The sequence below is a fragment of the Protopterus annectens genome, chromosome 3.part1 (genome assembly GCF_019279795.1).
Source record: "Protopterus annectens isolate FY-2018-M chromosome 3.part1, PAN1.0, whole genome shotgun sequence".
Taxonomy (NCBI): Eukaryota; Metazoa; Chordata; order Ceratodontiformes; family Protopteridae; genus Protopterus; species Protopterus annectens.
The window spans coordinates 1,079,453,430-1,079,479,784 of record NC_056732.1 but is presented as its reverse complement, the minus strand read 5'-3'; the positions used below and the strand labels follow the sequence as shown (position 1 = coordinate 1,079,479,784).

The following is a 26,355-nucleotide window of genomic DNA, read 5'->3' as shown; positions in this document are numbered from 1 at the left end:
ATGACACCAGAAACTTAGCTAATTGTTGAAATTAATAATTTTCTGCTTGTACTGTGGTATAATTCTGGGTGATGGTAGGATGGTGCTCAGGGCTAGGGTTGTACCCACCTGGGCTACATAGTCCACGTGCTCCTCCATGTCTCTTTTCATGTAGTCCAGGGAGGTACATCACAGGTCATTCACATCCACATGTACAATGGCAGAGTCATATTTGTACCTGTTCTCGAGGGACCTGAGTGCATTCGTTATGAGGTAGATCCTGGCACCTGACAGTCAGCTGACTGATACTTTCTCCTTATTCAACCTAGTGAGTGGGACATCTGTGTGCCTCACTATTGAGTCATCTATTACTAGTATGTTGGGTATGCTGTTTTGCCTTAGGAGCTTTGCTTGAGTGGCACACTGTTTAGGAGAGTTATGTGTCTCCTGATTAGTGTTGTGTTGTGGTGGTCGAGTGCATCTCTGGCTTGGAGGTTTCTGCTGCTTGGGTAGTTTTTTACTGAGAGCCTTTTTTATGTGAAGGCAGCACTGGTGTGTGTTCTGGATGGCTATTTGTTCCATGTGGTGTAGTGTGGTGCAAGTGTTGACCTTCTCCTCTTGACCAGCTATTCTGGTCTTGGCTGGAGAGTGAATGGCTTCCAATTTGGATATATAAGTACATCTCTCACAAATCTGAGCATTGGAAGGTAAGAGGAGAAGGTTATCAGTGTATGTGAGGCAGTTGCTACATTGCCTTAGGATGCCCAAGTTCACCAGGTTAATAGAAGAAAGCACAGGGAACTGACCTTTAGACATGCCTGGAGGGGTAAGCATTGATAATAAGTACTGGATTTGTTTCCTTGTAGAATGTTTAGTGCTGGTAGCATTTTTGTGAGCTACAATGATTGCTACAAGAAGTTAGTCTGGTAAAGTGCTAGACTAATAAGCTAGTGTAAGTGCAGGAGAGGAGAGATCTAGTAGATCTAAGGGAAAAATTGAAGAGCAGACTCTGGCACTGCTCAGAAGCTTGCAAACAATCCTGGATACAGCAAGTCTGTATCTGGAATAGACTAGTTACAGGAAAGGTGTGAAACAAGTGCAAATGCGGGCTTTTAAACCAGAAAGTTGAGAGATATGGAAAAACTGTCCAAACGACCAATAAACTACAATTTCTGGGCCAAGAACCACTCCTCTTGTGGTAGATAGGCTAACTAGTGCTTACCACTCCCACTAATAAGCTAGAAGGCTTCCCTCCAACACAGAAAGGCTTGGGGGGCTCATAAGCTTACAAACAGTCTTGGATACAGCAAATCTGTATCTGGACTAGACTAGTTACAGGAAAGGGGAGAAATAAGTGCAAACACAGGCTTTTAATCCAGAAAGTTGAAAGAGATGGAAGAAACTGCCCAAAAGGCCAATAAACCACAATATCTGGGTCAGAAACTACTCCTCTTGTGGTAGATAGGCTACCTAGTGCTTACCACTCCCACTGACAAGCTAGAAGGCTTCCCTCCAACACAGAAGGGCTTGGGGGGGGGGACTCACAAGCTTACAAACAGTCCTGGATACAGCAAATCTGGATCTGGACTAGACTAGTTACAGGAAAGGGGGGAAACAAGTGCAAATGCAGGCTTTTATATCAGAAAGTTGAGAGAAACGAAAAAACTGCCCAAACTGCCAATAAATACAATTTCTGGGCCAGAAACCACTCCTTATGTGGTAGATAGGCTACCTAGTGCTTACCACTCCCACTGATAAGCTAGAAGGCTTCCCTCCAATACAGAAAGGCTTGGGGGGCTCAGGAGCTTACAAACAGTCCTGGATACAGCAAATCTGTATCTGGACTAGACTAGTCACAGGGGGGAAACAAGTGCAAATGTGGGCTTTTAAATCAGAAAGTTGAGAGAAATGAAAAAACTGCCCAAATGGCCAATAACTACAATTTCTGGGCAAAAGGCATTATAGTATCACTCATCTCTGCATTGGATTTTGATTTGAAGATTTTTATTTAAGCTTTTGATCACTTTTGTTTGTTATCTTATTCTAGTATTCTAGTATTGCTATGTTTTTTTTATGTTTCCTGTCCTTTTGGGAGTTTTAAGAGTTCTTGGCTAGGGTCAGTTAAAAAAAAGTTACCAAATAATTCCTTTATGAGAAATCACACTGCTATGAGCAGAAAATAACAAAGAAAACACAATACACCAGAGCCATGGTTCACACTATCCACTCCTTTACTGATGCTTCTAGTACCTTGGCTGTAATGCCTTCCAGGGAACAATAGACATCATTGGATAGTACCCTTATATACCCAATTCAGTTATGCAATTAATCAATTAACTAATAGTTCAAGCAACAAGTCGTAGCATAGCAACAGTGTTGTACAGTATTACTTTTTTCTCATTTTCTAATGACAGAATCAAATGCGCAGTCTAACAATAACAAAAAGAATGCTCCTATGAAGTTACACATAAACAATTGTATTAACATGAACATCTGCTTATACAAGTAAATCAAACTCTAAATTCAGACCACTAGGCCACAGTGTTTTATAATTGACAATATATTTCGTATCCATTCTTAATAACGTTTGTACATAATCTATACTTTGTATTGAAAACCACTTGGCTAACACACTGAGAAACAAACTACTAGTTGACCCCATGTGAATAGACTGAAAATGCTGGGCAACAGGGTTTTCCACCCTACCATGTCTGATGTCTCCCAGATGCTCCATAATTTTTCTCTTGACCATCCTTTTTGTTTGTTCTATATACCACATGGTGTGCTTACATCCATACCATATAGCATATATAACCCCGCAGGTGTTACAGATGAAATAAGAATTCCTTTGCAAACTATGAATAGCATCAGTTAATTAGTGGAAGGAGCTGAGAGACAGTATTGCTCTTTTGTTTAGAAATATCTGTAGTTAGCTGAAGTGTTTGTGTGGTCTGCGTTGCTCTGAGTATCACTTATCTCTGCATTTAATTTTGATTTGAAGGTCTTTATTTAAGGTTTGATCACTTCTATTTTGTGTCTTATTCTTGTATTACATTTGTTTTGTTTTACGTTTTCTGTTCTGTTGGAGTTTTAAGAGTCCCCCCCCCCTCCAGTCCTTGTTGTGTTCTTAAATTTGGTGACTTTTGAGTTGCCCGCCCCCTACTATAAATCTCATTTTGGACACTCCTCCCAGTCCCATCTCATCAGATTATTCTACTGTGTGGAGAGAGATCATTTGGGAAGGCCCACCCCACTTAGTTTTTCAACTTTAAATTATCTTGTTTCATCCCTTCCCACTAAACCTAAAAATGCACTTTATTCATGTGATTTTACTGTATTTGTGTTTCTTCTCATACAAGGTCATTTCAGACCCAGCCTTGATGGAGTTGCTGCATATCCATAAGACAAACTCCACTCACCAATCCACATACAAGGTGTTAACCTGGTCTGTGGCATTAATAGAACTTGTTGGCAGGATAGATTTATGTCCCAAAGACTTCCCTGTCGATGGAATAGACTCTCTCTTCATGTCAAGCAGAGTACCTCTCTAGCCCTCTTTAAGAGGAACCTGGACAACTGGATGGGAAACAAAAAATACACCCCTGGGATCCCACCTGTGTCTCTGCTGGACCGGGGAAACAGGTGGTGACTTTGAGGGAACGTGGGCAAAATTCTTAGCTAGGCGTATAAGGGCCTCCGGGCCAATAGCCTAGTATCATCCTGTGAGCATATGAACCTATTAGCAGGATAGAATGGAAAGTGTGAAATATATTATATTATTCTGTATTGTTGCATGTGGTTTGTTTAGGAAGTGCAGTAAAATATTAAGATAATGCTTATGCTGAAAGGTTCATTACTTTATAATTGCTTTTGGAGGACTTCATTTACTGACTGGGAAAATGTGCGCATGAGGTGCTTCCCTCCACATTAAAGAAAACTGTAAAGCATTTCTGATGGCATGTTGTAATATTTCTATACTTTTTTCCTGAAAAATACAAAATAATTTTCTGTACTCTCTTAAAGTACTGCACATCAGATATACTCATTTTGTCATAGAAACCAACCTTTGTGTCATCAGAAGCTATAGCAATCATCATTTGTGCAGTACTGAGGGTGAAGTGACAATGGTGCTAGTGATGGTGGCAGGATTTGGGTCATTGTTGTAATCTTTCATCTCCTCTGTTTATTAATTCCTTAATACTGTTCTACATTGCAGTCTGTAGGCCCCTTCTTTTATTATTATTATTATTATTATTATTATTACTATTATTATTATTTTTACTTTCTTGTCATGTTAAATAGTAACTCTACTATTGTCAGACCCATATTGCTAAATTGTTCCTTGTGATAATTGCACATCCAGAGGTAGGGTTCTAGTATTCCTTAAATAAATCCAAAGTCAGGCTCCTGTTACTTTACAAGGAAGTCCACAGGTAAGGTTCTAGTGCTCTACAGCAAACCACATTTAACTTCTGGTACTCCATAGGTGCAACTGGTTTATGGTCCCTCAAGAGTCTTCACTCTTGGTCTTGAAAAATCCCTCTTTAAGAGGTCTCTTGATCACCGCCATTTTGGGTTACACATCATGGTTTTGATACAACCTGACTGATGATTCCCATTAAACTGTCCTGTTACAGATGTTTTACTACCGTAATGGGTGTTGTATACACATCACCCACTCTGATTGTAATGTATGGTGAATACATCACATATCAAAACAGCATATCAACATTAAAATAGCCACTATGCCATAGTCATAAAATGATGTATGTATTGTGTGTGTGTGTGTGTGTGTGTGTGTGTGTGTGTGTGTGTGTGTGTGTGTGTGTGTGTGTGTGTGTGCGCGTGTGTGTGTGTAGGCATGCACAAATACCCCAATGTAAGCAAAGTCAATATACACTACATTAATGCATTAGACATAATTATGCATTTCCCATGTTACAACAGATGTGTATCACAGGTGAATATTGTGAGTTGTATTACCTCAGAAAGCTGAAAGCATATTTGCTGCTGTTAGAGACAGTTACCACTATAATTACAAAACTTGGATCAGTGTACTGTAAGACTTTCTGGATTCCCAATGGAAGAGTGCATTGCAAAGTTGAAATAGTAGGCTTAAATAACTGACATTCCTAACATGGATTTGTATGTTTTAATAGCAGATGAGGCCTGCCCTGCCAGCCTTATGTACATGACTGCCTACCTCTTAGATAAGCTGAAAACCCCAGTTAACCTATAGCCTGGTTATTGTTTCATTACAGAAAAATGACCATTTGCCTGCTCCATGCATTTTTAATATTCTGACAATTTTATTTATTTTTTCCATCTCCCACTGCTGTGCAGTCCTCTGGCTCTTTTTCTAGTTTCCATGCTTTCCCAACTCCTAGATCTCCTGTTTGCTGTTTCTGGGTATCCCTGGCAAAACCCTTTGCTGGATGAGTCCATGACTCGTTGGGAAGTTGACCTCAATGGTATCACATTTGTAGTCTGGGGAGTGGGGGAATCCCTTGTGGAGATGTGTACAAATAGTGGGAGATCCTTTGTGGAGATGTGTACAAATAACCAACATCCTGATGGCTGCCAGTAAAAGTCCCTACTTTAGGGAGTGCCCCCTAAAATCTGAACAATGACCTGTGACATTGCCAAGTTCCTTAACAACCCTCCATCTCCTCTTCTGTAGGAAATCACATTGCAGTTGTTGTTATCTGCAAAAAGATCCATTTCTTCCCTTCTTCCATAGCCCTGTAATGTCACTTAAATGATACAACGAATCCCACACATAAATTTAAATCCTATAATAAAGCATTAACAACCATTCTTTTCTCGGAGTGAACTGTGTTTACCTTTACCATCTGTGTCCTAAGGCTGTGAAACAGACATTTTTTATTTTTATAGATTACTTAGTTCTAATTCAAAACTCATACAGGTGTAAAATGTGTGGCATTATGCTCAGTGTTGTCAACATGTTCTAAGTCTGGCTGTGTGGTGTTCCAATGTTTTTGATTTCCAGCTGATATGTGGATAAGATGAACTGAAATCAGTTGAAGGTCTCAGGGATTTCTGACACTCAGCCTCTAGGCTACTAATAAGCACTGGCAGCATTCTAGGTCTTCAGAGAATTCTCTGACAGTATTAATTTTGTAGGTATTACTAGCTGTTTAAAAACATACGGATATTCTGTAAGTAGTCTCATGGTAATATTACACTAATGTTCTTTTGATGCAGATGAAAAAATTCATCAGGTGTCAGTCGAATTTACACCATGCAGGTTAAGCAACCAGGCACATCATAATATAACATTGTCCTGGATTCCAAGTAAGTTTTTTTCTTCTCTTTGTTTTACTCTTTCTCTTTTTTTTAAGAATTACAAAATGCAGCCCTAAACAGTACTGCTCAGAGATTTGTTGGCTAAAATGGATGCAATTCATCAGAACTAATGGGATCCTCTTGTATGATGGAGAAAAGTACATACACAAGAACAGATCAGGAAAGTTGATGACTTTTGAGCTTAATCTGAATGTATACTTATCTGGAATAAGGGACTTACTTTTGTGTTGGACGCATCGTACCAAGAAGTTGTACAGTAACAGCATTTCCCACCTTAGAAGCTACAGTCTTCCCTTTTATCTTGCATGGGCTTAGCAGTATAAATAGATCAAATGTAAACTTATTAGGAATAAGTGAACATCTTTTACATATGATATTTTGTACCTAGAAGTTGCACTCTAGCAGTGTTTCCCTCTTGAGAGGCTATAGCCTTCCTTTTTATCTGGCGTATGTTTAACAGTTAAGCATTGGAGCTGTTAGCTTCAATCATATGGACAAGGTGAAATCTAGCATTTAGCCGGTGTTAGCTGTACTCCGTATGAATTCTAACTGTGTTGCCCACGTGGAGAGGTTATGGTCCTCCTCTTTTTTTCATTAGAGAGTGCTCTGAGCATAAGCATAAGTGACAAAAGCCTCTCTACTTTAAATATATCTGTCTACTATAATTGTGGAATTATTGCCTAGCTTGAGTTAATTGTACCTAGAAGGTATTTTAGCGCAACAGCCCCTTCCCTTCTCACAAACGCTAGCTTCTGCCTTTGTGCCCAATATCTGGGAGCACTTATTTGAGCAGTTCCTAGCACTTTTTATAAACTCTAGGTAATTGTACTTAGAAGGTATTTTAGCGCTAACAGCCCTTTCCCTCCTCACAAACGCTAGCTTCTGCCTTTGCTCCCAGTATCTGGGAGCACTTATTTGAGCAGTTCCTAGCGCTTTTTATAAACTGTTCTAGCCACTGTTGAACTGTCTGCGAACACTTTGCTTCATTGTATCACTCTTGGAAATAGCTTGTAGCGTTCGATTCTACCAAAGCTTTAATTAGTATAACGTTACTCTTAATGTGTGCCTGTAACCGATAAACATACATGCCTTAAATTTAACAAGCACCACTTTTAGTTTTAAGCTCACAGCCTACAGCATTACAAATGCGATAATTTATCAGAGCTATCCCTATCGGAAATAAAGCTTGCAATTGAGAAGGCTTTGCCACTTGGTTAAAGCTTGATGGATATTTCTTTGATGGTCTTGTGGAATTAAGCATTCCATACAATTCATTGATAACGGGACTGTTCTGTAAATTACTGTGTCGCTCATACTGTTCAGATATAACAGTTAGGCAATTATAGAATAAGTAGATTGTTCTCTTTCTTCTTGCTGTGCATGGGCAACGTTGTTACATAGCCTTCCCCACTAGCTAATTATGCAATTGTGTAAGTTGTGAGTGTTTTTTGAATGAGATCCAGCTTATTGATGTAGTTTTCACTGAATTAAGTTGCCCTATTTGACTAACTGTATTCATGTTGATGTTATTACCTAACGTTATGTAAGCCTGGATTCAGATACACGTGTAGTATAAGTGTGCCTACCAGTTAGGTATGTCCTTTACCAAGATTACCTGCCTTAAGATATTTACTTAATGTCATAATTATATATGTGCAATGAAATTACCTTATTAATGTACATGCCTGACTGTTACACTATGAGTATAGTTCTGCTTTATCTAGAGTGGTTAAGCTATGACCTCTTTAACTAAATGTTCCTACCTGATTTAAGCAAAGAACTGCCTAGCCTGTAGCTTTTATTTGAGTACCTTTTTATCGAAGGATTGTTTTTATGTGGAATTTATTGCTCAAAGTACTTTGCCTGTACTACTTTTTTTACTTCTTTACATCTTTTTTCTTTCTTTCCCAATAGTACCTAGCTATCCAACTTGCTTATGCTGCAGTAAAATATAGAAAATTCCTGCCTGAAGACTAAGGACCCCTTCCAAGTATCCAACTGCATCATCACACTGCCTCTTAACCCTGTACCTTTTCAAAAGAGGAAGCAAGAAAGTATGTTGTATCTTACACCTGGCAATTAAGTCTGTTTGTAACTAATTTTTTCAGGTGGTTTAAAGTATTTTTCCAAGCCAGGATAGCCAGCAGCCATACCCCCTCTCTACCTCATAACCAGTATACCACTCTTATCACTAGTATATGCTCCCCATCTCCTACCATATCTTAGACCAGACATTACCGTTATTAAATGTCTGTTGTAATAATTTATCTGCCCACCAGGTGGCACCCCTACCCAATCCTACCTTCCATAGGTCTATCCCTCTGGCGCACAGTGTAATTACTTATACTGCTGATGTTGAAATCATGCTAATAATCTTGCCCACTTTAAATTTCTCCTCCTAGTTGCACCCCTTTGTCCCTAGTATTTCTCTTCCTCCATTTTTTTTATCTCTACACTTACCCTTAACTACACTTACCTTCAATAGTCAGTGCTTTACTGATTGTTTCTATTTGAGCTTCTTCCTCCTTCTCTTGTCTCTTCCCGCTCTGTTCACCCTGCAGCCTCACTCCACTCCCCTACCCTACCCCCCAATTCCCACCCACCCCCTAGTGGTCCTAGACTTATACTACTAAACCATACCCTCCTCCACATCCAACAAATAAGATACTCCCTCCACCCTAGATAATTGTACCATACCCTTACTGCACTCATCCTATCACAAGCCCCCTCCTGTAGTGTTTTTAACATCCACATATACCTCTATATACTTCCTTAAACCTTTCTTACCTTGCTTATATTTCCCTTAATTGTAGTACTTATGGCTACCACTACTAGCTCTGCACTAACTAAACTACTACTCAACACCATACTTTTATCTGTTCTAACCTCAGCCTATCTCTTAACCTCCTTTGAACAACTAACTTATTCTCAATTTCACTATCCCACCAAACAAACAGCCATATATATTCACACTATCACCCATAATAATATAAATATATTATCCACACCTACATACTTACTAGCAAAGTATCACAGACTGGCCCACATTAAATACAATAGCCTAACATCTAAGAAAGTTCAGTATCTAATTAATAACATACATTATCCTTTGCTTATACTAAAAAAGCATTCCTTGCAAGATGGAGACATCCATCCTAACCCTGGCCCAGCCAATATCCTAGCCACTGAATCTCTTACCACTAAACCCTCTATCCCACACACCCCAAACAAACACCTTAACTCAGTCCTGATAGCACACCTCAATATTCAAAGTATTAATAACAAAGTTCCCCATCTCCATGCTCTCTTGGATGTACACTCTTTTGACATTCTATGTTTGACAGAAACTTGACTAAAACCAGGAACCCAGGATAATGAAATCCTCCCACTAGGATACAATATATTGTGACTAGACCGTAGAAAGAGAAAGGGAGGGGGAGTAGCAATTCTTTTCAAGGATGGATTACAAGTCACCTCTTTACCTTATAACCCACCTAAAGACAGTAATGCAGAAGTTCTTATTTCCAAAATACAGCTGAATTCTAGTAAATCCATATACATCTTCTGCATCTACCTACCTACTGCAAACAATATATGTACACTAGAAGATATTCTTAGTTGGGTATCATTAACCTTCCCACAAGAAACTATAATCCTAGGTGACTTCAATATTGACTGGAAGTGCAGTAATACTGACCATCCTACTTCTCATTATTAACCTTCACGGTTTCTCTCAGACCATTACCTCCCCAACTAGAATTAACGAACCAACCAAGAAAGAGAGCACCTTGGATTTGATCCTTATTAATAATTACCACCAACCTTATAAAGTAGGTATTTTCCCTGATGATGTCAGTGACCACTATTTGACCTACATAATCAGGCAAAAGATTGATATCTCTCACCAAGCTTCATATAGGACTATACGGTCAAACAAACATTTTAACCAAAGGCTATTCCAGACTGAACTTAGCTCTTGTGATTGGTCTCCCCTAAAAACCCTCCCACTTGAAGGGGCTGTCAAACACTTTAACTCTAAATTCTTAAATATCCTTGACCAACATGCACCAAAGCGCACTATCAGAACTAGGTCAAGACCAGCCCCATGGCTCTCTCAAGACACCAAGCAAAAAATACTACTCAGAAATAAAGCCTGGACTAGGTGGAGAACTACCAAAAATATATCAGATCAACAAACATTTAGACAAATGAGAAATGTGACAAGAAAAGCAATACTTACAGACAAAAAAAACTTTTACTGTAAAATGCAGCAAACATACCTAAACAATTCCCAAAGATTATGGGCAAGTATCAGTAGACTGTTACACCCAGGTCACTGCAGTACACCAACCCCAACTGGTACTAATCATGAGACTCCCAACCAAACTGCTAATGCCTTTAATACCATATTTACTGAAGCCATCCAATCTCTAGCCAGCCAGCTCCAGCCTTTCTAAGCCCATTTCCAGCTCTCTTCCTACTTTCCTATTACAACCCATCTCTAATAATTTCATCTACAAACATATTCTAAAACTTAAGCCTTGTACTCCTACTGACCAGATTCCAGCTCAATATCTGCAAAAAGCAGCTAAAGCAGTAGCGTATCCTATATCCATCCTAATAAACAGAACCATTAATGAGGGAACCATCCTAATCATCTGGAAAATCTCACACATTATCCCCCTACATAAAGGAGGCAACTCCAATGAATATTCTATCGACCTATAGCCCTACTATCCCCCTTAGCAAAAATAATGGAAAAATGCATTCATCATCAGCTTCTAGACCACTTACTGCAACACAAATTACTAGCACAAAGCCAACATGGCTTTAGACCATAACATTGTACCACTGCAGCCCTCTTATCCTTCACTGACACCATTAACAGAAATTGCAATAACAATGCTCTGTCTTCAGCTCTATTTATTGATCTTTCAAAAGCTTTCAATATGGTAAACTACAACTTGCTTTTAAATATTCTCAAATCACTTTCTCTTGACACTCTAACTGTACAATGGTTCAGCTCTTACCTGAGCGACAGGCAGCAAGCTGTTATGTGGGAAAATAATCTATCATCCCACCTGCCAGTTACACTAGGTGTCCCCCAGGGCTCCATTCTAGGTCTTCTATTATTCTCTATTTTATTAATGATCTCTGCAAAGCTGCTCCTCATGCAACATATATACAATATGCAGATGATTCAGCAATAATCTGCACAGCTAAATCTTCATCTGAACTACAATCCCTAACTCAGAAAATGTTTAACATAGTAGAGTCATGGATCTTAAACTGCTGCTTCCTCCTGAATCCTAAAAAAGCTAAGCTCCTGCTCTTTACCCCTACCCGTAAGTCTACACCTATAGATTTCACTGTTGCTTCTAATAATGGTACCCTCATATCCCCTGATGCTACCACCAAGCTCCTTGGAATTACTATAGACAACAACCTTAACTTCAACTCCCATATTAATAACACTATAAAAACAGTTGACAGAAAAATGGGCTCCCTATGTAGAGTCAAATCCTTCCTCGCTCCTATAGCAAGATCTACTATTGCCCACTCACATCTAATCTCAATACTCCTTTATGCCTCACTAATCTGTCAAAAATAATTTCAAACTAGCTACCTCCTATAACAACATTGCCAGATTTGCCACTGGTAATCCCTTCAGAACCCATCACTGTGAGAATCTAAAACAACTGGGATGGCTTGAACTACAAAATCAGCTTCAATATAGCCAACTTACCATTGCACATAAGATCCTCAACCACCCTAACAATACTCCAATACTCTCAAACCTCATAACCCCCTATAAAAATCTTACTAACTTACGATAATCAAATAAACTGTAAGTTAGCATAAGTAAGTCGAACAACATGGCAGGTGATTCTCTGTTCTCAAACACTAGTGGGAAAAACTGGAACCTTCTACCTACTGAACTGACTTCTCTTCCTTCCCTACCCCTCCTCAAACAAAAACTGAAAATACTCCTCAGAAAAAACTGGTTATGCCCTTGCAGCAACCCTGACTATCACCCTATCACCTCTGCTATTCCCTCTACTCTCCCTAATTGAGTTTATGTTCTTTATTGCATATGTAAGCAGAACTGTTAACCAGAAACTGCTATGATTGACTTTATGTGAATATCGTGTTCTATATTTTGTAAATAGTTATTAACCATTGTGTTGTAAAATGTATTTTAGTATTCTTCAATGTTAACTTTATTGCAACCTTAAACATTATTTTCTCTGTATTTGTCTTGGAGCTTTTCGTCGCAGGCCTCTGCTGAAAATGGACATATATCCAGTTAGACTAGCCCGGTCAACAAATGTAAAATAAAATAAAAATAAAATGTGGACACGCACGCACGCATGCACACACGTGCATGCACACACACACACACACACACACACACACACACACACACACACACACACACACACACACACACACACACACGCACACACGCACACACGCACACACTCACACACACACACGCATGCATGCACTCACACACGCAGGCACACACACACACACACACACACACACACACACACACACACACACACACACACACACACACACACACACTGTAGCTAACTAGCTATCTGTGTAAGTAATACAATATGCTGAGACATGCATGGAGTGGTTATTACAGTGCACTCTTGTTGGACTCATGACTTATAAGCCTGGGTATGTGATAATATTTGTTTAGTGTATGGCCATTTGTGTATTCTTGTAGTTATAAAATGGCAAGATTTATTTTATAATGCAGTTATTTCCCAAGGGGGGTTGTTTTGTAGTGTATTGAATATATTTTATGTACCCTTATTAGTTAATTATATTGTTTGTTTTTTAGAGCCCGTTTCATAAACATATGCTTGTACAGTTTTAGTCTGTAAAAAGTGTGGGTCATCAACTTAGCAGTCTTGTATAACCTATAGTCATTTTGAGTCTAACAATTTTTAATTCAAACTTGACCCATTGCAGGCTGGGGCTATCAGTTAATGCAAGTTATATTGTTTAAAGAGATCTAGTTGAAAAGCCTTTGTTCTTGGAACTGGATCTTTGCTGAGGAACACTGATAGTAAATCCTATCATACTGCTTCTATGAAAGAAACAGGGAAAGATAATCACTGATACATAGTAGCTAAGTTACCATTTTATTTTATTTCTCTTCTTAACATTTTAAATGGCTGTATTTTATAACATTCTCAGTCTGTAATATCTAGTACACTCTAAGGTCAGACAGTTTTTATTTCAAGTTTCATTGATGGGGCAAGGATGTTGCTGATTAAGAACACTAAGTTTTAATTCATTCATTTTCTGATACCAGATTTACCTTATCCTGGGTTGAAAAGGGGCCAGAACGTATCCAAGTAAACAGTAGGCATAAGGTGTGGAGTAATCTTAGATGGGATGTCAGCCAAACACAACATAAAGACATAGTCACGTGTCCAACTTACATGTATCTATAGGTAGTTTGGAGGATTGCCAGTTCACCTTTCTGCACGTCTTTAGGACTTGGGGGCCCGAGATCCCAAATAAAACCCACTTGGAGAGGTGTATGCCATGTAGACACAAGCAGAATGCATTATAACAGGGAACTAAGACCAGGATTACCTTAAAAAGTCTAGCTGAACAGACTTTTTTTCCTGTGTAACTAGAACTGCTAAGAAACAGTAGCAGTAATTGCTGCAATAGTGTTATTCTATTGTAAAAGAAACAGAAAAAGTTGTTGATAAAAAAAAAACACTTCTTGTATTGCTGTCACTGTAGTGCAAACACTATATTACTGTACTGAAATGCTTCTTCATGTATAATATTTCTGTTGTCCAATCATAAATACAATACATAAAATAATTGATATTGTTTCTCTGTGTTTTGTGTAATCTAATGTACATATTGATAAACTTGGAACATTTTCAGTAAGACTGCAATGTTATATTTACCTTTCTTATACTGTGATTCTTAATGAGTTATATGTTGACCATTTTCTCTCTGGACCTCCACTGAAAACCCAGCTGGATATCCTAGTAATTAAAATATATGAATAGTCCTATTGACTTAGTTCTTAAAACTGGTGCTTTGTATAATTTATCTGGTCTGGTTTTAACTGGAGTCCTGTGAAATCAGCTAATTTTAATCTCAGGTATGAACTGTTGGGAGATTTATTTAAGCAAGGACTGAGATCTAAGAACACATATTGTATTGTGTAGTATTAATTAGTGTGTGAAGTGACCATGCAGGAGATTATAAGACAGTGAAGGTCTATGTCTTTTTTGCTGTTAACCACCTCATGTAAATTCCTCACCTATTAGCTCTGGGCAGGCACACAACTTTTTTCCTAGGAATTCCAGATAATGCTTAGATAAGCAGGTTTTGTTTTAGGGCTCATTTTTCCCTGGGGAGCAGTGTTGCTGTATTTCCTCCTGGAAGGAATATCTACTGGTACATGCATCATTTTTGTTTTAATATTGTTTCTACCATTTTTTTTTTTACAAAAAGTGCTGATAATGTTAGGTTCTGTGACTTCTATCTTTGTTCCTTTTGGTGTTCCCTTGGCAAAAAACTTGATTACCATCTGGGAGGAATTGTGACAACTTCCCACCAGTGGCAAGTTTGCTACTGTCTTTGGCTTCCATCTCTAGATTATTAATAGCATATCAGATCAGTTTTTCTAATCAACTCTTCACCAAAGAGTGTTTCTTTCCAGTGTTACCACAATACTACAGGCCCTTTTTATGTACTTTGACTTTATATGTCCCAACAACAATTACTTTTCCCTTGGCAATACCTTCTCCCCTGAATAGGTCTTCAGTAACTATTCTGATTTATCCAATAATATGTATGGAAAATTCTGGACAAAGCAGCTCATCTACAAAATTTAATTTTAAGTTTTATTCTTACTACTTCTGGAGTGATCCAGCTATACAGATTTTAGCATATACAGTCATGAGGCTCACCTTATTTCTTGACTCCATTATTCTGGCCTTTCCTTGCTTCCCGTATTCACCATTTACGAAGATATTTTGAATCTTGCTTTTTGCCCAGAGTACTGCTTTTGTCAACTTCTTATCATTTTTTTCTGGGTGCACAGCATTTTCTATAGTTTTCTTGAGTGAACAAACCGATGTTCTCTTTAAGTGATATTTTGTCATACCACAAACACGCTTGTATTTTAGAAGAGGTAACTAACATTCTGTTAACATCAGCTCCCCTACATTCTGCTGTAATTCTAAGATTTTTGGATGCTTTTGCCATTGATACTTTGTTTAATGATGGATCAAATATCACCTTTTTCTTAAAATAAATCTGGTGTTGCCATTGATAGGTTTATATCTAATGACTGATCAAATATCAAAATTTTCTTAGCTTTACTCTGTCACATATCGCCTACTCAGGTGATCTCTGCCTAACATACAAAGCTATGTCAAACCCAGAGCTGTTGGACATGCTCCACTTAAAGAAATCCCAATCCCTCTAAGCTACATGCTCTAGGGACCTAAACCTTGTCACCACAATAAACAGAACATGCTGGAGGGATAGATTCCTGTCCCAGACACTTCCCATACTCTGGAACATACTACCTATCTATATCAAACAAAGCTCCTCAGTAGCACTCTTCAAGAAAAATCTTGATGATTGGATGGTAAATAGGAAATTCACCCCGGGGAGTACCTCTGTGGCTCTGCTCAACAGGGGCACAGGAAAATAATTTTCTTGGGTGGCGAAAGCCAGGGTAACTTTTGGCTAGGCTTGTATAGGCCCTAGGGCTGATAGCCTAGTACCTACCTATGAACCTATAAGCCTGTATCTCAATATACCTCTCAGCCCTGTCGCAAACTAGTATGATCTTCCAATCAAAGATATATATTCTAAAATGCATTCATGTTCATCTTAAAACTGATCCATGTTATGGAACTTACAACTTTCCACTCCTACAAAACATTTTATATTCTAAGGATTACATACGATTTTGTAATTATTATTTTTTTAGGAGACTTTTCTGGCTGCATCAAGCTAAGCAGATGTCTCTCTATGTTTTGGTGTCTGTAGCATTTGCTAACACTTGGACTAACTTCCAGTTTTTGGACTTGTACTTTCACTTCTGGACTACCATTCTAGTGGTATCATTACTTCATTTTTTCCTGTAGAATATCATAAATATGGAATTAAAGCTGGAACAGCTATACTAAAATCATTACATTAGAAATCTTGAATTGACTAGCTATTAACATGACAAGCACAGGCCACTCTGGCCCCATTTTTTTCCTTTCTGGATCACTTCTATTTTTCTAATTTCAATATATTTATTTTTGAAGCTGGAGCATTTGGTGCCTTTGAGCTGGGTAAAATATAGATCCCTTAAATTGAATTTGTACAGCATGGCATATATGTTTTTTACCTGGTTACACACATACTCTTTTGCAGTCGTTTAGTTTTCTCATTCTAAGTTGTATAGTCATCCATGATGGAATCATTTGTAATGGCATCGTATTCTGAAGGATCAATTTAAATCCAGCTCTGTTGGCTGTTAGTGTGGATTTACATGTTTTTAGCATATTTATTCCCTTTCTGATCTGCTTTTAATTGTATTATCAGTTCTCTTTTACTATTGTACAATGCTTAGGTTAAATATTTTAATGGTCAAATAAAATAAGCAAACAAAACTTCCATTAACATGCTGAACATGGTCAGCTATTTTTGAATGATCATTTTCGTTTCCATCTTATAAAAACATTGCCATATAAATTACCATTAAACAGCCAGTCAAGCAGCTCAGTGAAAAAATAGACAGATTAAGAACAAAACTTTGAAGACTAGTGGAAAATTGTTACAAAGCTACAGTAGTCGTGAAATATAGCATTCTAAAAAATTATTTTATCAGTGGTGCACAATAAACTGATATACTGTTACATCATCATTAAATCTGGAGCATTTCTCCCCGGGCCTCCGCTGAAAACAGGCTCTGTGGAACCTAGTCGGACATTCCCGGTCAACAAATGATAAATAAAAAATAAATAAAAAATCAGCAAACATAAACACTGTAATATACCATCCCATATTAGATAAATTTGTTCATAAAATGTACATTTATAAAGTGGTGGATATTAGTGCAAGATATCCAACAGGATTCAATAAACTCCATGTAGGCTTTGTGTGAAGCCTGCATGGAGTTTAAGTGTTTGTGCGGGGATCAGCAGTGCTAATTATATATTTATGCTGCATACTACATTTAAGCATAAACAAGCAAAGTTTTGTGGCAGGCAAAAATGTTGGCAGCCAGTAAACCGTGTAGTGCAACATGGATAGTGATGCTGTTTACCTTACAGCAATTTAGGTTAACGGGATTGCACAGAATGCCACAATGATTACCAGGGTTTATCATATAGTGATGTATATGTTTCAAACGCAATACAGGATAGTGTATACAGTGCAGAGTAGTGTGAAAACCCATTCAGGTCATTCTGTACAAAAGTTTGGTAAATGATCTGTGAGGATACATGGAGTGCCATTTAAAATAAACTGTCAGGGGAAGTCTTTGCATTGCATAGGGACACACAGATGAATTGTAGGAATGAACACAGTGAAAGAGGACAGATAAAACATTGTAATGTACAGCAGATGAGGGCATGTAAATGGAAGACAGTTGTAGCAAAAACATTAATCATATCAACATGGTATAGTACGATTTCACAGTAAAAATGTATATTATGCGACTGTCAGACAAGGTGATATAACAATGGAGAAGATATGTCTTTATGAGATAAGCATCCTGACATGCACAATGGAGAGGACATCTAACAGGGATGTAATATGCAATTGGGGTTGGGTGCATATTGTGAAGCTGTGCAAACTGATATGTGTGAATATGAGTGTAATATCAGCAGAGGTCTCCAAAAAGTGGGACAAGGATACATGCCCATGGACAACAGTAAAAGAATCACACACAATCATGAACAATATCATAATAATACCTCCAGTAATGCCATGTCTCTGACACAACATATGTAATTCTGAGTGATCATAGATGGTTCTGCATGAACACACTTGTAGAACTATTTTGACATGTCAGCAATCTATGAGGGTAATCAAGCACACTGTCCTAACACTGTAACATCTGCTGGAGGTGTCAAGAGGGATACTGTTATACCTGTATGTGACATTATGATGAATCCAAGCTAGGTGACTGGTGTGTATATATATATATATATATATGTATATATATATATATATATATATATATATACACACACACACACACACACACACACACACACACACACACACACACACACACACACACACACACACACAGAAGCTACACTGTCATGAATGTAACCCATGTCATCAATGTTGTCAAACAGCTATGTATGCACTGGTGCATCATCAGAACAGGTAGCACACATGCATCTGGTGTAACACCTTGATGGGTGTTCCACACCATCAGACAGGAATGTTTATGCAACAAAAATAATACCTAGGGATGTCCAATAAGATGTGTGGCAGCTCAGTGTGGCAAAGGTGTTACAGTTCACTACACATCTTCCAATGATATGTAACCAAGGTACATGAAGAAGAGTGCATTATACTCAGTTATTGGTGTGATGAAGGCTGTGAACTATGGAGGTATTATGGCCTTTGATGTGGATGTCCTGCACATACCCAGTAGTTGTGTTACATACAAGGGAGTACTCACATGCTGGTGGACGTCCCACATACCATCTACCCCAGGACACAGGTCACATACCAAGTGGTCTGCTTATATGGTGTGATGTCTACATTTCCATGGTTTGTACATTTGTTTTCATAATGTAATAATGTAACAAACCACCCCCCCCATGTTTTTGCTTAATCTCATGTGTTGTCATAGCTGTGGCAGCAATCTTTGGTATGCATTTATACTGTCTGTATTATATTAATATCACTGTTGGAGTCAATGATTGTTCATAATCTGTAGTCCTCCAGGCAGCTGTTTGGACACAGGATGTTTATGTTAATCCTGACATCTGTAACTTAAATAATGGACAAGAAAGGGCCTAGCAAACAGCCCTGATGTATGGACCTGATGACTGGATCACAGATATGTCACTCCACACATTTCAATATATTTAGATGTCATACTTGTGATCATGTGGTCTACCCACTTGGTGATATAGGTGCTTATGGCCACATCTGACAGTAGCACGACTTTAAAATCTGAATCTATAATTCTTTTCTGACACTGTTTAGATTCAGAGTACTTTTTATCATGAAGTATTGTTTGAGTTAATACCTCAGTGTGGATTTGTGTCGAATGCATTGGCCTGGTCAAGTTCCACAGATGACAGCATTCTCATCATGCATGTCCTCAATGATCTCTGTCAGGACATTTAACAGATGTAAAAGACATGAATTTAGCATTAACAACTCAAAGATGTCTGCTGCACAGTTACTAGTGCCCATACAGAAAAGGTCCATGATTTCTCACAAAGAAAATACAGTCCCTGCAAACAATGCCATGATGTATGTGGATAGACTGAAAGTCCTGTCACTGTATCATGTAGGATAAGGTGACTTGTGCCTGGTCTACAGGCCAGTCTCTGACCCTGCCCTCATGGGAATACTGCACATCTACAAATCAGCTATAGCTGATGACATCAGCAGTGTCTAGTGAGGAGAAAATGGTACTAGCAGTGTCGCACAATGCATAAATAGAAACATACAAATACCCCAATTGACTGCAGTGAGAACAAAACCCCTACCTAAGTACACCGACTAGAGAACTTTGCATTTAAGGCAAGTGCCACAGCTGAAGTCTGACTTCGTAAATGGCTGGTGAGGAGAAAATACCAGAAGCAATTTCCCACATGCTGGTGTAAAATGCTCTGTCTAATGTCAAGCAAGTGCACACACACACACACACACACACACACACACACACACACACACACACACACACACACACACACACACACACACACACACACACACACACACACACACACACACACACACACACACACACACACACACACACACACACACACACACACACACACACACAGTTGACTACAGTGAGGTTAGAACTTCTACTTAAGGATACAGCCTAGAGAACTCAGTACTTTATGCAACCACCGCCAGTTATCAGCAGTGAAGATGTTGGGAGGCCAACATGAAGTGGATGTGTAAGCATGTGCAAGTGTCAAAAATTGGAAATCCATGGTATTGGAGTAATAATTGCAGGATACACACTTCTGCTCTTCTGACTAGATAGACACACACAGACCTTCCAGTTGACTGCAGTGAGAACAGAACCCCTACCAATCTAAAGTACATAGACTGGAGAACACAGTACATTATACAAGCACCACAGCACAACTCTGACTTTTATGAGGCTGCAGGACAACTCATGGTGGATGACATTGGCAGTAGATGTTGGAGAGAAGACGTTGGGAGATCTGCATGACATGGATGTGTAGGCATGTTCAGCTGTCAAGATATTTCAAGTTCTGCATGTTACCAGATTGATAAGTATGCAACATGTATTATGTGGTGGTTGTGTTCCAATGTGTAGGTATACCTTAAGAGACAGCTTTACAAACTATATGCAAACAACTGTCAACATTACTACAGGTATTTGAAATTCTGAATGTGTATTGCCATTGTAAAGATGTGCATGGTATATTACACAACATTTGTTATTAATTTATGTGCTGTAGTTGATATATTTGTGAACAAGTACTGACAGACCAGGCTTGCAATGAATGGGGGAGGTAGTACCACATGACTGCATTGTAAATATGTGTCATATTCTTAGATACGACCTTAATTTTCTATCTTTCCACAGGTAGTTTCATGGCACGAACACTAAATGGGCAATAAACCTTACTAATACATACTGTTATTTACTTTGCATAGCACAAAGGTGAGCAGTGGGTTTGCATGATGGTTAGCAAGGTGTTTGCGCATGCAAGATACACATTTCTCCTCCTTTCCCTGTTTGCACATAGTTAAGCAGTGTGCAAATGTGAGGCTCATTGCTAAAATTATGAGTATTGAGTGTATGAAACACAGCTGCTGCTTATCTGACTCTGTGGCAGCAGGTGTAAATACACTGACATATTCCTTTTTCAGCCCAGATGATACAGGGTTTGAATCCAGGTGTATGCAATACTTTTAAATAGTATTGGTAATGCAGTAAAATTGTACTTTATTCTATGTTCACCATGTGTTAGTGTATTTTGACATAGTGCAGCATGTTTAAGCTGAATTGTGCAGAGGTAACTGCACCACAGAAGAGCTGCTCACCATGTTTTGGCATTGGTGCACAATGACAAACTCTGCACAAACAGGGGGACCAAAAATGAAGGGCTCCATTGTTTTTTTTTTTTTTGGTACTTATGTGTGTTGTGTGTGATTCTATTTTCTGACCAGTTTATAGGTGTTAAAATGGAGAATATAGGAAAGTGGTGAAATGGGGGACATGTTTTTGTAATGCCCAACAGAATTAATAGAATATATCCATTTTAAATTGTTGACTGTCTACATCCTGTCTGCAGGTGTTCAGTGGCTGCAGGTGCTGCAGAAGTCTGCTAACCACTGCAAAATGTTGCTTAGTGGGATTGCATGATGGAAAGCAAAAACTGCAACAATGTATCCTTTTTGACCTTCAAACTGTATACAGCCTGTCTGCAGGTGTTCTATCTGCTTCCTGTGTGGGCCACTAGTCAAGGTTTGTGCACTGCTAACCATTGTGCAAACGACATAAGCACAGCTAAACCTGACATTCATTGTGTTTCTCTATTTCCCCTGTTTACGTTATGGTGTGCACCATGCAAACATTGGCATTTTTAAAAATTAAAAAGGGGAAATTCGTTGAAATGAAGAAAAAGAAGTCTAGGAAATAAACACTGCAAGATTTCTGTTTGTATGTATGAAATATTTTTACACAGGTCTGGATTTAAACTCTCACTCCAATGAACCTTCAAAACACAGTAAGGGTGTTGTATCCATCTTTGCCACACAAACAGCTTTGCAGCAGAGAACTGAAATCACTGTGCATACAACCACCTGCAACATCATCCACAGTACTAACAAAACATATGTTATTTGTTTGTGCATGTATTCATTTCAGATGTGGTGCACTGAGTAATCACACAACTATTTATGACTATTGCTTGCAAAAATGCAGCTGTGTCTTATCTCTTTGTGTTTGTTGTTCATTCTTCTCTTATCTGAGCAATTATCTGAGACATGCAGTCTGTAAGGCATTCTGTATCATTGGCCTTAAAATGTGTGAGGATATTAAATGGCAATAATATACAGCTTTCAACAAATGAAGGGGAGGCTAGATGTTACTGAACAGTAACTGTGAAATGTGTGCTGCTTACTTACATTTAAAACCTTGATACAACTACTTCTACACATTGTAAGTCTAACCTGGCTCACACACCCACTGGAGGTAGGACAGTATGAATTGCTGTTGTATTTTCCTTCTCCATACCAGTAATCATTCACAGTTGCAAACTGAGTTCACACCTCATTTGCATATTCACCATGCTCACAGCCCTGAATCTATACCACAAAAAGGGAACTGTGTAGCTAAGGAACCTGAAGTTGAGGAGACTTGTTTATGTGGATAACACAGAAGAGGATATTACTTTGGGATATATCTGCACAGAAGACTACTGACGTTGATATGTTATGCTTGCATTTTTCAGCTATATACTGCATATTCTGAAAGGTCATTAAGAAAAATCAGTTAATATATATATATATATATATATATATATATATATATGTATACATATATACATGTACATGAATGTGTTCATTAATAAATGCTACTTTTATCTGTATGCATTTCTTAGACGTGTACTGATGGCATTGGCATGTTTGTCAGGGCATTTCACTGTCTCAGATGCACAACCTAATTAACTGCATCACAAGTCCTAATGTTATAACTATTTTCTCTGTACACTCTTCTGTTGTTATTTTTGTAAAATTTAAATATCCTATATTGTCAATGACACTGTAGGCGGACTATACACACCTCTAGGGGGGTTCTGGCCACAGGTAAACATGACTAGCAATAGCTTAAAATGGAATGCTCTGTATTAAATCTGTACACATGTTTCAGGGACGGTTTATTTGATAGCATGTTTTGCATTTCACTGAGGGTTTGTTAGCAAAATGTGTCATTTGCTTGTTCTTTTGGGGGTGGGGGAGCAAAGTTGCAATTCTGTTTTGACACAAGCAAGATTTTTGCTATTGCTACCCTCCTTGTTTTGTATACAACTTTGCTTTGTGTGTGATTGTAATATGTTACAACCACACAATTACTTTTTTATATTTGACTATATTGACTGTTTATGCTTCTCCAGTAGGTAGTACTGAAGTGCTTCCTTTTATGTGTTATATCAAAACAGGACTTTAAGTTATTTGATAATTATGTGTATTATCCTTCTATTGTGTTTTAGATCACCTATGACTATGGCACCCAGGTGTCCAAATCCCCTAGAACCCCCCCCCCCTTCAGTGACCCTGAGAATGAGGTCATTGCGGAAGCTTTTAGGCAACATAGTGTCTTTCTTCTTGAAAGGGGATGTGGAGATATGACAGGCAGAATGCAAATTTGGCAGCAGATAGTTGCTGATGTGAATGCAGTAGATGGCCACAGCAAGACATATGATCAAGTGCCCCATAGGGCCAGTGACATGATTTATTCTGCATGGAGGAGAGCATCTGCAGTGACCTATGAATGGATGGGTACCGGGGGGGGCTGCTACAGATCCACCACTGATAGCAAATGAAGAGTTCCTGTCCACTGTCAGAGATCCAGAGAGCTAACTGGTAAGTGCACAGCAGCAAGTCATTGATGTTGGTGTTGCTGTTTCAGGCAGGACAAGTATGTCCCAGGAGGAGCTTCCAGGTAGGCTTACCTATCTCAATTGTTAAATACTTCTTGTATAGTAAAATACTGACAGCATTACTTAAGTTCTGTTTAACATTAAATTCATTTTGGGGGTTGGATAGTTGTAGATTGATACAGTTAACAACACATTCTGATTGCTTACACATGGGCTTAGGGTGGATTTGTCATCCAAGTTCTTGTTAAAAGTATCATTAATGGACATATAAAGGGAAAACAGTTTTAACTACCTCTGTTAGTGTTAATTGTGATGATGGTGTCCTTACCTTTCCAGGACCATCATCCATGGGAAGCATAGCATCATCTGCACACGGTAAGCCAAATATTTTTTTGCTATTAGTGATGAGCAGTTCAAATATATATTTATTTTATCCATATGTGTGATGTGTTGTGTCAGGACTGTTGTGTGTATTGTTGTACTGTCTATAGTAGTGGCACCACTGTTAGTTTTTTAGCATACATTTGACTATAGTAGTGTAGATATTACTTTATTTTCTGTGTTTGTTGCTTATTATTACAGGTGATCCTGACAGTGGAAGTGTAGGACTCTTGCCACCTTATGTGAGAGTTTCAGCATATTCTGATGATGGTGGCCAAACAGAGGCACATTCAGGGGGTGCAGAGGATGAATTTGACAATGAGGTTAACATTCAGCCATCCCTGTAATTCCATCAGACACAGCCAGTAGGCCTATCCCAACCCATTCCAGTGAGCTCTCAGATACTGGATAGGTGGACGGTGAGGCACTCAACTAGGGAAGTGTGGTTACTGCTGCTTCAGTGCCTGTTGACTCTGGCTGTAGCCAAAGTGTGGGCAAGGTGCCACACAGGAGGGTTGTTAGGGGTGCTTGGGGATGCCTGCTGTCCATCCTCCACCTGATCCAGGTGTGTCTTCCCATGCCACTCAACATATGTTTTGGGCCATCATGGAGGCACAGGCATGTTCCTATAGGTTGTCCAGAGAAATACTTAGGGGTGTAGATGTGGCACAGGCTGACATGTGTGACTGCCTCCACCATTTTGCTGATTCAATGACTCAGATGAATGACACATTGGAACTGGCAGTGTCTGTGATGGAACGTCTGCTGAGAGGGGGACAGCATTCTCATGGGTGTAGGTCAACCACATCATCTGCTGTTAGCTGAAGTGGCAGTGCCTGATCATGCTTCCATAGTAGCACTACTTCCACAGCTCCATCAATGGTTGAGGTATCCATACCCAGATATGGCAGGCCATAAGGTCATAGTCCTGGGCGTCCATGTCAGGAGAGCTCATCCAGCAGACATCAACCAAATTCATCTAGCAGCAGTGCATCTGACCATGGGTGTGGATGTGCTAGTGCAACTCCTGGCTTAGCCAGTTCTCATGGCTGGATATGACAATGATAAACTGTCACCTCTACTATGTACAGCTCACACCTGTCCAACATACTAAGACTCAGAGCTAGCACAGAACTTGGCTGTCTTCCTGCAGACACTCACACACCAATTTCACCTGGAGGACCCATACAGACACACGCACAACAGTTACATGGATAAGCCATGAAGCTTAAAGCTCATTTTGTCTCACTGGCCATTTGTTACTTTCTTCAAATGTCTGCCTGCTTCTCTTCCTTACTCACACACTCACTGACCTTTTGTGTCAGCCTTGGCTTTCTGCCTCCCCCCCCCCCCACACAGACAACACCCTGTGTAAGTGACATTAACTGCGCCAGATCCTTGTTTTGTATCTTTTGCATTCAGGGAAAATTGACATTTGTGTCTGATGTTCAGGGTACATAGCTGACTTAGTGCTTAATATATCTACGTTTGTGATGCTGTTTTGCTAATTGTACTTTTGACATATTTTGGTCTTAGAAAGTTAGACAGTTGATAGAATGCAACATTTTTTGCATCAGCATTTTTAACAGTTTTCTCAGGGTTGTGAAGTCTGAAACTGAAATGTGTTTCATTACATTCTAACCTCTCTGTAATGATTTTCCAGTACAAAAGTATGAGGCCAAACTGAGGACATTCAGTGACCACCAGTAGTTTTGAGAGGTATATATATGTGATTCTTTGATGCCTGAGGCCTACTACTTGATACTGGACACATATAAGTCTCTGCTGTCACATGTTAAAGTCATTTCTGTAT

At 38.9% G+C, this 26,355-nt stretch overlaps 1 protein-coding gene across 2 annotated transcripts in view; it reads left to right on the top strand.

Annotated features, from left to right (window-relative positions):
- The window catches only part of LY96 (lymphocyte antigen 96), a 382,527-nt gene that overhangs the window by 24,438 nt on the left and 331,734 nt on the right, over positions 1–26,355 (top strand). For both annotated transcript variants that reach the window (XM_044067219.1, XM_044067218.1), the window contains exon 2: positions 6,205–6,294. In XM_044067219.1, the coding sequence (XP_043923154.1) occupies positions 6,205–6,294 (90 nt within the window). The remainder of the gene's footprint in view (positions 1–6,204; positions 6,295–26,355) is intronic.